The 14,125-nt window shown below is 39.9% G+C and overlaps 1 protein-coding gene across 1 annotated transcript in view; it reads left to right on the top strand.

The window, feature by feature from the left end:
* Window positions 1-14,125, top strand: part of snd1 (staphylococcal nuclease and tudor domain containing 1) — a 535,431-nt gene that overhangs the window by 454,473 nt on the left and 66,833 nt on the right. Inside the window, exon 21 of the mRNA XM_028814871.2 lies at window positions 11,082-11,195. Within this exon, the coding sequence (XP_028670704.1) occupies window positions 11,082-11,195 (114 nt within the window). The remainder of the gene's footprint in view (window positions 1-11,081; window positions 11,196-14,125) is intronic.

Raw genomic sequence — 14,125 nt, 5'->3', positions numbered from 1 at the left:
ACTAATGCAATATTATTTGAAAATGAACAGCATCAGATCAGGTGTGGATTTATGTTGGCGCTATTACTGAAAGAAAAAAAGATCAACATGTGCGTTGATCCTGCAGCACTGAATAAGCTCACACGCTGTAACATCACCCCTCCCCTCAAATCTGAAAACAGCGCAAGTACAGACGCAAACCAAGTGTGATCAAGAGTCACCAGTTTGATCCCCACTCACTCCTATATTTGCCGTTTTCGGTAGTAAGCTGCTCTTTTTGTTAATATTATACAGTACACACATACACTTGGTTTGCGTTTGTACTTGCGCTGTTACTTAGAGTCAGATCAGGGGGAGGTGGGGTTGATGTTAGAGCACGTGAGCTTATTCAGTGCTGCAGTATCAACGCACATGTTGATCTTTTTTTCTTTCAGTAATAGCACCAGCATAAATCCACACCTGATCTGACGCTGTTCATTTTCAAATAATATTGCATTAGTGAGATGATGTTTTCACATATATTGTCTCTTTCTTTCAGGTGTGTAATAGGAACCACAGCATAGAGAGAAGCGTGTACATTGTAACAGGTACACACGTTGTAAATGTAGGAAAGGCTATCCTTGCGTGTGTCTGAACAGTTAACATTTGAATCTGATGATTGCATATAGCGCTGAACTTACTGCTCTGTACTATTCTATCCTCTGCATGTCCTGGAGTACAAAAGAAACAGCATACAGCAACATGTGGGGACTGGCAAGATCGGGGAAAAAAAACACGCAGTCACTGATTACAAACCGCAAGATGTTATGCGAATGAATATGAATAATGTTGCATCCGTGCCACAAAGTTTTCCGAAATGTACTATACAGGTCATAAAACAAATAATTCCAAATATCATATATACCTACATCTGTGTTTTTTTGTTTTTTCGACATCATACACCATAAGGTGCACAGTGTGCACTGCACACTAATTCAGCATGAGCAGGTACACTGAATAAAAAAAAAATCAAGTGACGGTGAGATACGAAGAAGGCAGATTCACCAGCGTTTGTGTGCGAGCTTTTATATCCTCCAGATGAGAGAATGTCCAGTTCCATTGTCTCAAAATACTACTCACATCTCCAGTTATTCCGTTTCAAATAAAAAATAACAGTGTTAGATCCCTGATCGTGATTGTGATTTAGAGAGAATAAAAAAAAAAAAAAAAAGGTAACTTTTACAAGTCCTATAAATGCACACCGTGTGTTACAGACACAAACCAAATGTATGTGCGTACTGTATAATATTAACAAAAGGAGCAGCTCACTACTGAAAACGGCAAATATAGGAGTGAATGGAGATCGAACCGTGGACTCTTGATTACAAGTCAGCAAATCTTACCGCTGCGCCACGGAAGGTGTTGAATTATCCTTGAACCTTTTGTGAAAGTGTTTACTTGATCTTTGGACTTCAGGCTTCATACATTATATAGTTTATGCCTACATTTTGTCATTTACTACTAAAATTTGAAAAACGTTTCTGTTTTAAAAATGTGTTTACACAGATTACTGTAGAAACGGAACACACATGAACTGCACATGTTCCAAATACCTATCTATTATTTCCACTCTAAAACTCCAGCAGTTCAGTCACTCCCAGATAATCAAACAAGGCATGAGCTGGGAAAACTTAGTGAACGTTCTGCGGCGGTGGGGGATGGAATAGCCGGCTGCTTGCTGCTCGTGTTAATTGGCACATTTAGAAGACAAAAGAGAGCTGAGAACGGTTTTAAGGTGGGTGAGTTTTTTCGTAGACACTGGTAATTCTAGTGTTAAAGGTTTGGACCACTGTCTCAAAATGGCCATTTTAATAAGAATGCTAAGATCATGAAAATAATGACAAATCACCTTGCACAAAATATAGGCAGTTTGAAATTATTTATTATTATTGATACAAAGAATTTGTTACTATACTTTGTTTCAGTAGCTTTTTAATACCATTTTGTATTCTGTATTATATATGTATTACTGTTTTATTTAAAAATGTTTTTGCATATTATTTTTAAAAAATGAAGGATTAATGAGTTGTACTAGAACTGGACTCCAGGTTACAGAAATAAAAGCAACCATTGATACAACTGTGGTATAGTGTCCCTTGGTTACTAAACCTGTAGCTGCAAACTAACAACTGCATGAGTCAAATTCATGCAAATGTGTATTAAAAACATACATTAAAGTAATTATTCATGCAACAGTATTGTCTAAACATATATTTAGATCTCTGCAGTTATTCATTTCTTTATAATTTGTAATGTGCAATTGCATATTATTTCCTACTAAGCAGTTCTAAAAAGTATGTTTTTTTATTGCAGTAACAAGTGCAAGCATTCAGAGTAAAGCACAATGTGCCATAGTTGTTAAGGCTTTGGACTTCAAACGTTCAGGTTATGTATTCAAATCCCACTACTGACTCTGTGAACACGAGCAAGTCACTTCACCTGCCTGTGATGTAATTGCAAAAAGAAAAGAAATGTAAGCAATTATGTCGCATCAGGCAAAAAAGTGAATAAAAAAATGCATTTTTTGTTAAATATATTCAGAACAAGCACATCAAAACTTTTTCAAAATAACCATATCAAGTAATCAAGTAGTTGTAAACTTGCATATTAAGTTGATTTTAACATACACAGTAAGGAGATTAAATGCTCCATAAACTCCACCTGTCAGTCATTGTACCTCTCTGTACTATTCTTTCCTCTGCATGTCCTGGAGTACAAAAGAAACACCACCATGCACCAAAATGTGCAGACTGGGCAAGATCAGGGGGGAAGAAAAATGCGGGCATGCAAATAAATATGAGTAATATGAATAATGTTGCATCAGTGCCACAATGTTTTGCGAAGTGTACTATACAGGTCATAAAATGAATTATTCCAAATATCATATATACCTACAGTTAGGTCCATAAATATTTGGACAGAGACAACTTTTTTCTAATTTTGGTTCTGTACATTACCACAATGAATTTTAAATGAAACAACTCAGATGCAGTTGAAGTGCAGACTTTCAGCTTTAATTCAGTGGGGTGAACAAAACGATTGCATAAAAATGTGAGGCAACTAAAGCATTTTTTAACACAATCACTTCATTTCAGGGGCTCAAAAGTAATTGGACAAATTAAATAACTGGAAATAAAATGTTCATTTCTAATACTTGGTTGAAAACCCTTTGCTGGAAATGACAGCCTGAAGTCTTGAACTCATGGACATCACCAGATGCTGGGTTTCCTCCTTTTTAATGCTCTGCCAGGCCTTTACTGCAGTGGCTTTCAGTTGCTGTTTGTTTGTGGGCCTTTCTGTCTGAAGTTTAGTCTTCAACAAGTTAAATGCATGCTCAATTGGGTTAAGATCAGGTGACTGACTTGGTCATTCAAGAATTTTCCACTTCTTTGCTTTAATAAACTCCTGGGTTGCTTTGGCTGTATGTTTTGGGTCATTGTCCATCTGTATCATGAAACACCGCCCAATCAATTTGATTGCATTTAGCTGGATTTGAGCAGACAGTATGTCTCTGAACACCTCAGAATTCATTCGGATGCTTCTGTCCTGTGTCACATCATCAATAAACACTAGTGTCCCAGTGCCAAAGGCAGCCATGCACGCCCAAGCCATCACACTGCCTCCACTGTGTTTTACAGATGATGTGGTATGCTTTGGATAATGAGCTGTTCCACGCCTTCTCCATATTTTTTCTTGCCATCATTCTGGTAGAGGTTGATCTTGGTTTCATCTGTCCAAAGAGTGTTTTTCCAGAACTGTGCTGGCTTTTTTAGATGTTCTTTAGCAAAGTCCAATCTAGCCTTTCTATTCTTGAGGCTTATGAGTGGCTTGCACCTTGCAGTGCACCCTCTGTATTTACTTTCATGCAGTCTTCTCTTTATGGTAGACTTGGATATCGATATGCCTACTCCCTGGAGAGTGTTGTTCACTTGGTTGGCTATTGTGAAGGGGCTTCTCTTCACCATGTAAATGATTCTGTGATCATCCACCACTGTTGTCTTCCGTGGACGTCCAGGTCTTTTTGCATTGCTGAGTTCACCAGTGCTTGCTTTCTTTCTCAGGATGTACCAAACTGTAGATTTTGCCTCTCATAATATTGTAGCAATTTCTCGGATGGGTTTTTTCTGTTTTCACAGCTTAAGCATTGGCTTCTTTCACCTGCATGGAGATCTCCTTTGACCGCATGTTGTCTGTTCACAGCAAAATCTTCCACATGCAAGCACCACACCTCAAATCAACTCCAGGCCTTTTATCTGCTTAATTGATAATGACATAACGACGGACTTGCCCACACCTGCCCATGAAATAGCCTTTGAGTCAATTGTTCAATTACTTTTGAGCCCCTAAAATGAAGGGATTGTGTTAAAAAATGGTTTAGTTGCCTCACATTTTTATGTAATCGTTTTGTTCACCCCACTGAATTAAAGCTGAAAGTCTGCACTTCAACTGCATCTGAGTTGTTTCATTTAAAATTCATTGTGGTAATGTACAGAACCAAAATTAGAAAAAAAGTTGTCTCTGTCCAAATATTTATGAACCTAACTGTATGTCTGTTTTTTGTCAGTGCAGCTCTGACATAATGGATCATAAGGTGCATACTAATTCAGCGTGAACAGTAACACTCAAGTATCGTGATCGTGACTGAGAGAATAAAAGTGAAAAAAAAATCACTAACTTTTACAAATACTATAAATTTACAACGGCTGTTACAGACGCAAATCAAATGTATATTTATATTGTATAATAATAACAATAAGAGCAGCTCACTACTCAAAACGGTAAATGTGCGAGACACTCAGGATCGATCCGGCGGCCTCTTGATTACAAGTCAGCAGTTCTTACCGCTGCACCACAGAAGCTGTCGTATCGCACTTACACCTTTTGTGAAAGTGTTTATTTGATGTTTGGACTTAAGCCTTCACACATTATACAGTTCATGTCTACATTTCGTCATTTATTACTACTTCTTCTTCTTCTGGCTGCTCCCGTTATGGGTTGCCACAGCGGATCATCTTCTTCCATATCTTTCTGTCCTCTGCATCTTGTTCTGTTACGCCGATCACCTGCATGTCCACTCTCACCACATCCATAAACCTTTGCTTAGGCCTTCCTCTTTTCCTCTTCCCTGGCAGCTCTATCTTCAGCATCCTTCTCCCAATATACCCAGCATCTCTCCTCTGCTCATGTCCAAACCAACGGAATCTCGCCTCTCTGACTTTGTCTCCCATCCGTCCAACTTGAGCTGACCCTCTAATGTACTCATTTCTAATCCTATCCATCCTCGTCACACCCAGTGCAAATCTTAGCAACTTTAACTCTGCTACCTCCAGCTCTGTCGCCTACTTTCTGGTCAGTGCCACCGCCTCCAACCCATGTAATATAGCTGGTCTCACTACCGTCCTATAGACCTTCCCTTTCACTCTTGCTGAAACTCATCTGTCACAAATTACTCCTGACACTCTTCTCCACCCATTCCACCCTGCCTGCACTCTCTTTTTCACCTCTCTTCCACAATCCCCATTACTCTGTACTGTTGATCCCAAGTATTTAAACTCATCCACCTTCGCCTTCATCCCTGCATCCTCACCATTCCACTGACCTCCCTCACATTTACACACATGTATTCTGCCTTGTTCCTACTGACCTTTATTCCTTTCCTCTCTAGAGCATATCTCCACCTCTCCAGGGTCTCCTCAACCTGCTCCCTACTATCGCTACAAATCACAATGTCATCATCAAACATCATAGTCCATGGGGACTCCTTTCTAATCTCGTCTGTCAACCTGTCCATCACCATTGCAAATAAGAAAGGGCTCAGAGCTGATCACTGATGTAATCCCACCTCCACGTTGAATGCATCCGCACTCCTACCGCAGACCTCACCACTGTCATACTTCCCTCATACATATCCTGTACAACTCTTGCGTACTTCTCTGCCACTCCCGACTTCCTCATACAGTACCACAGCTCCTCTCGAGGCACCCTGTCATATGCTTTCTCCAGGTCAACAAAAACGCAATGCAACTCCTTCTGGCCTTCTCTAATCTTCTCCATCAACATCCTCCATACTTCCATAGGTATGTCATCTGGACCAACAGTCTTTCCATCCTCTTCATAGCTGTCCTTACTTCCTCATTGCTAATCCGTTGCACTTCCTGATTCACTATTTCCACATCATCCAACCTCTTCTCTCTCTCGTTCTCTTCATTCATCCTCTCAAAGTACTCTTTCCATCTGCTCAACACACTCTCCTCGCTTGTGAGTACGTTTGCATCTTTATCCTTTATCACCCTAACCTGCTGCACATCTTTCTTAGCTTGGTCCCCCTGTCTAGCCAATCGATACAGGTCCTTTTCTCCCTCCTTTGTGTCCAACCTCTCATGCAACTCATCATACGCCTTTTCTTTAGCCTTCACCACCTCTCTCTTCACCTTGCGCCTTGTTTCCTTGTACTCTTGTCTACTTTCTTCATCTCTCCGACTATCCCACTTCTTCTTTGCCATCCTCTTCCTCTGTATACTCTCGTGTATTTCCTCGTTCCGATAGATGGATGGATGGATAGATAGATACTTTATTAATCCCAAGGGGAAATTCACATACACCAGCAGCAGCATACTGATACAAAAAAACAATATTAAATTAAAGATTGATAATAATGCAGGTAAAAACAGACAATAACTGTATAATGTTAATGTTTACCCCCCCCGGGTGGAAATGAAGAGTCGCATAGTTTGGGGGAAGAACGATCTTCTTAGTCTGTCAGTGGAGCAGGACAGTGACAGCAGTCTGTCGCTGAAGCGGCTCTTCTGTCTGGAGATGACACTGTTTAGTGGATGCAGTGAATTCTCCATAATTGATAGGAGCCTTCTTACCACCCGTCGCTCTGCCACAGATGTCATACAGTCCAGCTCCATGCCAACAATAGAGCCTGCCTTCCTCACCAGTTTGTCCAGGCGTGAGGTGTCTTTCTTCTTTATGCTGCCTCCCCAGCACACCACCGCGTAAAAGAGGGCGCTCGCCACAACCGTCTGATAGAACATCTGCAGCATCTTATTGCAGATGTTGAAGGGCGCCAGCCTTCTAAGGAAGTATAACCGGCTCCGTCCTTTCTTACACAGAGCATCAGTATTGGCAGTCCAGTCTAATTTATCATCCAGCTGCACTCCCAGGTATTTATAGGTCTGCACCATCTGCACACAGTCACCTCTGATGATCACGGGTTCCATGAGGGGTCTGGGCCTCCTAAAATCCACCACCAGCTCCTTGGTTTTGCTGGTGTTCAGGTGTAGGTGGTTTGAGTCGCACCATTTAACAAAGTCATTGATTAGGTCCCTATATTCCTCCTCCTGCCCACTCCTGATGCAGCCCACGATAGTAGAGTCGTCAACGAACTTTTACACGTGGCAGGACTCCGAGTTGTATTGGAAGTCCAATGTATATAGGCTGAACAGGACCGGAGAAAGTACAGTCCCCTGTGGCGCTCCTGTGTTGCTGACCACAATGTCAGACGTGCAGTTCCCAAGACACACATACTGAGGTCTGTTTTTAAGATAGTCCACGATCCATGCCACCAGGTATGAATCTACTCCCATTTCTGTCAGCTTGTCCCTAAGGAGCAGAGGTTGGATTGTGTTGAAGGCGCTAGAGAAGTCTAGAAACATAATTCTTACAGCACCACTGCCTCTGTCCAAGTGGGTGAGGGATCGGTGTAGCATATAGATGATGGCATCCTCCGCTCCCACCTTCTCCTGATATGTAAACTGCAGAGGGTTGAGGGCATGTTGAACCTGTGGCCTCAGGTGGTGAAGCTGCAGCCTCTCCATGGTCTTCATCACATGTGATGTCAGAGCAACAGGCCGGAAGTCATTCAGCTCACTAGGATGTGATACCTTTGGGACTGGGGTGATGCAAGATGTTTTCCAAAGCCTCAGGACTCTCCCCTGTTCCAGGCTAAGGTTGAAGATGCGCTGTAGTGGACCCCCCAGCTCCGATGCACAGACCTTCAGCAGTCGTGGCGATACTCCATCTTGACCCGCTGCTTTGCTGGCACGAAGTCGCCTCAGCTGTCTGCTCACCTGCGCTGTTGTAATTATGGGTGGGGAAATCTTTCCTATGCTGGTATCAGCAGAAGGATGTGTGGAGAGTGAAGTATTCCGAGGTGAGAGTGGGTTAGGGTGGTCAAACCTGTTAAAGAAGTTGTTCATTTGGTTTGCTCTCTTCACGTCTCTCTCGATGGTGGTACCCCGCTTCGAGCTGCAGCCAGTGATGATCTTCATCCCATCCCACACTTCCTTCATGCTGTTATTCTGCAACTTCTGCTCCAGCTTTCTCCTGTACTGCTCCTTCGCCGCCATGAGCTGGACTCTGAGTTTCTTCTGTACGCGCTTGAGCTCATGCTGATCACCGCCTTTAAAAGCCCTTTTCTTCTGGTTCAAAAGGCCCTTGATGTCACTTGTAATCCATGGCTTGTTGTTAGCATAGCAGCGTACAGTTCTTACTGGAACTACAATGTCCATACAGAAGTTGATGTAGTCAGTAGTGCAGTCAACAACTTCCTCAATGTTCTCACTATGTGATCCCTGCAGGATATCCCAGTCTGTAGTTCCAGAGCATTCTCTCAGAGCCTTCTCTGCCTCCGGGGACCACTTCCTGAATGAGCGTGTGGTTGTAGGTAGGACCCTCACTCTTGATTTGTAGTGAGGCTGAAGCAGAACCAGGTTATGATCTGCTTTCCCAAGCGCAGGCAGCGGGGTGGCGCTGTATGCATCTTTAATGTTTGCATACAGTAAATCAATAGTCTTATTTCCCCGGGTGTTACAGTCCACATACTGGGAGAAGGCAGGTAATGTTTTGTCCAGCGTCACATGGTTAAAGTCTCCAGCGATTAGCACAAGCGGCTCAGGGTGCTGCATTTGTAACTTAGCAACAGCAGAATGGATGATGTCATTCGCTGTCTCCACGTCCGCCCGAGGAGGGTTTTCCACCAGGTTTCCTTTTCCTCCTTCCTCTTTCCAGATGTCATGCCAAGCACCCTTCTTGCTGTCACCCTTACTACATCTGCTATAGATCCCAGCTGTCTGGTAACTCTACACTGCCACTCAGTGCCTGTCTCACCTCCTCCCTAAACTTAACCTTGCAGTCTTCCTTTTTCAACTTCCACCATTTGATCCTTGGCTCTACCCTCACTCTCTTCCTCTTCTTGATCTCTAGCGTCATCCAACAGACCACCATCCTATGCTGCTTAACTACACTTTCCCCTGCCACCACTTTGCAGTCTTCAGTCTCCTTCAGATCAACTCTTCTGCATAGGATGTAATCTACCTGTGTGCATCTTCCTCCACTCTTGTACGTAACTCTATGTTCCTCTCTCTTCTTAAAATACGTACTCACCACAGCCATGTCCATCCTTTTGGCAAAATCTACTATCCTCTGACCTTCTTCATTCCTCTCGTTGACACCATACCTACCCATCACCTCCTTGTCTCCACTGTTTCCTTCACCAACATGCCCATTGAAATCCGCTCCAATCACCACTTTCTGTCCCTTGGGGTACACTGTTCATCACTTCATTCAACTCACTCCAAAAATCTTCTTTCTTGCCCATTGCACACCCAACTTGCGGTGCATATGCACTAACATTCATCATCACACCTCCAATTTCCAGCTTCATAATCATTACTCTGCCTGATAAACCCTTCTGTTTTAACGATGTGTTTACATAGATTGCTATAGACACGGAACACACACGAAATGCATCCATTCCAAATAACGATCTATTATTTCCTTTCTAAAACTCCAGCACTTCACACCAAGATAATCAGGGCTAGAACTGGGAGAACTTCTTGCCCTTTCTGCAGCGGTGGGTGGGGGGATGGTGGGATGGTATAGCAGGCTGCTTGTGTTGATCGACACATTTATAAGACAGAAGACGCTGATGGAGAGGTGCAAAGGGATTTAAGGTAGTCCGGGTTTACGAGTTTTTTCGTAGGCTTTGGTAATTCTAGTGTTGATCTGATGCATTTTTGTATCCGATTCAGTATAATCCACAAACGTTTATCTAGTTCTGCTTGAGGTTGACACTATTACACAGTAGGTAGCAGTTCTCCCTCACAGCCTCTAGGACTAAAGCTCAATTACTGTTGAATCTGAAATTTCTCTTCTTGTTCACATGGGGTTTCACGCTAGGTGGTTTGAATGAGTAAAACTGTATATGAGTATATTTGGGGGAAAAAAAAATCATCAGTTAATGTTTTTAATTATACTAATTCACTGTACTGTATATTGATACAAGTGATTTGCCACTCTATTCAGGAATCAAGCTGATATGTGACACACACTAGGAAAATGTTATTACACTGTAAATAATGTGTGCAAATCCAGGTTGATATAGATTTGTAAACTTTAAACATTTATTGACTCAGTCTCTGATTTTGAACATGTCATTAAGCTTTCCAGAACTTCGGCTATAGAAATAAGAGTTGTGAGGCAACACTTGTTAGAGTGCCCAATGGATTTTTCTTGAATTTTAATTCCTGCTTAAATCGACAGGTGATTTTATGTCACATAGCACATCTCACAGTAGTAGTCTTGGAGTTTGGGGAACAGTTGGTATTCATACAAAACCAAGCCTTGAGAATAGGCTAGATTTGGCATTTTTTTTAGTTAACAATTTCTCAGTGCAGTCTATAAAACCTGTGTAGTGCAAGCAGGGTCATAGTCATGAAACAGAAGGAGGAAGATTGACAGCTTTCCTTGATGCTTTTATTCGATTATCTGCAACAAAAGCCAGGGCAAATCTTCATAAGGCAGAAATATGTGAGTCTTTTGTGTTCTTCAATTAATTTGAACTACACCCTCAACATTTTACAAAAATGGTGCACATTGTTGTCCCACTGTCCCCTTTGGACCTTGAATTTCTCTAATGATGGAGAATCACCATGTTTTTACTGTTCTAGTTGCTGTTTGCAAATTTAAAAATAAAAAAATATTACTTTTAAAGATATTAAATTTGAAAATGTATTATTTAATACAAGGTTTGTTTTTTTTTTGTTTGTGTTTTCTAGAGGGAAGTAGTTTCATCTGTCCGCCTAGCCCAACTTCCTCCATCATTCAGTGTAGGAAGTCTTCCTGCTCAAGCTAAAGAATATGCATTTGCCTTCATCCAAGTCCCACAAGATGTAAGTTTTATTGAGTTTTCATTTGGTTGCTGAAAATACAAAATGGGTAATAAGCAAAACTTTGTAAACACTTTAGATTACAAACAGATATTGACACACAGTACCTGGTGGTATTTTGTTATAGATAGATAGATAGATAGATAGATAGATAGATAGATAGATAGATAGATAGATAGATAGATAGATAGATAGATAGATAGATAGATAGATACTTTATTAATCCCAATGGATTTATGTAAAATGTTTTTTTGTTTTTTGTTTTTTTTTTTTATTATACAGGAACTCTTTACTAAATAATAGCTTATTCCAACTAACATTTTAAATTGGGACTGACCAAACCATAGGCAACTGAGATTTTTTTTGTATGATTTTCATGCCGTGAATGTTTGCAATTTTGTCGGTAATACTCTTAGTCTGGTGGTCGTCAATATTGATTGTTTTTCATAATGTAAATTGTCTGGCACATGTTATAAATTAAGAAAATTTCACATCATAGAAGTTGAATATACACCTGTCATTTTTTTTTCTTCTTTTTATCATTTTTTTCATCTTTACAAGCAGCCAAACCACTACCCCCATTCTTATCAAATGATCTTGTCACCCATATTAAAAGATGTACTGTAAAAGCATTTAGGAAGAAAGCTGTGTATGACTTCCATGCATAACCAACTTCAGCCTAACCACTGTGCTAAAGTGATACTTCCATTCAAGGCTCCTACTAACTACATGCCCTCTAAACATCAACCAGGTGCTATATATACTGTATTCAGTAAAATGTTTGCCAATAACATAATTGAAAATTAACAAATTCCCGTAGTCTTTAGGTTTTTTTCATTTTAAGTCACTTGCAACTGTTGTGTTTTTTTTATAAATACCGTCTTATTTACACCTTTAGTAGTGGAGAGTGAGGTAAACCCTATGCAAAATAAGTCTGAGTTAAGATTATTGCACACTAAGCCTTGTAAAATTTACAGTGACACAGAGAAACAAATACGTTTTTCTTTCTTAATAACAATTGAAAATAACTGTAGTATGTTTGATTACCCAATTGTCATTTTAATAGGATTAAAATAGTAGTTCTAATTAGGAGCCTTTTCAGCTTTGGTGACATTTTTGACCAGTTTCACACAGATATAAGTATTCTGCAGAACTAATATGCTGGGAACAATCAAATTTATGCAGAAACCTGAAAAAAAGATTTTTTTCTTTAATTAAACTTTTACTGCCTGCTTTTAGTGTTTGTAACACTAAAGTAATGCCCCACATTACCAAGTATTTAGTGGAAAGTACTAATCTAATGCAGTTGTCTTATGCAAAACTCTGAATGTAAAGGTTTGTATATGCACTACAGAGTTAGAAGAGAGAGCTATAATATAGCTTTTATAACTCCAAAAAATGAAACGGCACTTTAACTTTGTTAAGCAATGTTTTGCAGTGACCTCTGGTGAAAGTGCCCTAATTAAGATAACACATTCAAACAAATTTGTTTATCAGGTAATGTAATTTGCTACTTTGGAGATATGTCACATGACATTTCATAACTGCGAATATAAAACGCTGTCATGACTATATATATTGGTGACAGAAAGTGAAGAAGCCAGTGTTTTTTATATGTTTTTAATTGAAATAATGGATGGTTTTTCAGCTTCTCTAAATATTTAAAACAGCTGATACATACTGCAATTGTTAAGTTACTTTTTGATAAAGTTTATATATTTTGAAGTAATCCTCATATGATTATGTATGTAGAACATATAAGTAGTTTAGTTCTTTTTTTGTCTTTTATTGAATTTATTAAAAGCATGTAACATTTCATACAATCAAGTCAAACTTAACAAATTAAAAATCTGCCCCCACCCATGAAATAAAAGGCCAAAAACCAGAGCAAAACTGTTAAGAGTAGTAAAGAGAGAAAGGAGTATTTCCACCCCCACCCCCCCCAATATAAATGTTTATTCTCAAATATTATTGATTAGAACCTGCCATGTTTTTAAAAAGTTTTGAACAGATCCTCTAAGTGAGAATTTGATTTTTTCCACTTTCAAACAGTATATAACATCAGTTACCCACTGACCATAAACAGGTGGGTTAGGGTACTTCCAGTTGCGCAAGACAAGTCTACCTGCTAGTAGAGAAGTAAAGGCAATTAGTTTGTTTGTCCTTCTCCACTTTAAGCCCATCTGGGACCATACCAAGTGCAGCTGTTCATTGGTTAGGAGTGATTGTGACACCAAGGCTGTCTGATAGGCATTTCAATATTTTCATCCAGAATGATATTAATTTGGTACACGTCCAAAACATGTGGACCAGTGAAACTGGGGCTCGATTGCAACATTTACAGGTTGGATCTTGCCCTGGAAACATTTTGGACAATTTTAAATAAGATAGATGTGCTTGATAAAAGATTTTAAGTTGAGTAATTGAATGTTTTGCACATATAGAGCTAGAGTGAATTCTCTGGCTGCCTTCCACTCCGTTACTGAAATGTTGATTAGGAGATCCTTTTCCCACTGTTCTCTGGGATCTTTAAAAGGAAGGTACTTTAAAATGTTTTTATATATTATTGAAATGCTGCCTGAGTCCCCAAGACTGATCAATATCTCTTCTGGAATAGAAATAGGTGGGAGAAAACTGGGCAGATTTTGTTTAGTAAAGTTTCTAATTTGTAGATAGTGGAAAAATTGTGTTCATGGGAGATTGAATTTGCAAGTATAATTGTTCATAGGATGCAAAGACATTATTTATATACAAATCTTTAAATGATTTAATCCCACATGTTTTCTAAACATAAAAAACTGCAAGTTCAAGAGGGTGGAAAAAGGTGGTTATCATGTAGAGGTGCCACAGATAAAATATTCTCCAATTCTGAGTGAAGGACAAATGGGTTGTTAGTATATTGACAATATCTTGTATTTACTGGTGTACAAAGC

This window comes from Erpetoichthys calabaricus, chromosome 1 (assembly GCF_900747795.2).
Source record: "Erpetoichthys calabaricus chromosome 1, fErpCal1.3, whole genome shotgun sequence".
Lineage (NCBI taxonomy): Eukaryota > Metazoa > Chordata > Cladistia > Polypteriformes > Polypteridae > Erpetoichthys > Erpetoichthys calabaricus.
Note: the sequence above shows the minus strand (reverse complement) of the source record. Positions and strands in the feature narration are given on the sequence as shown.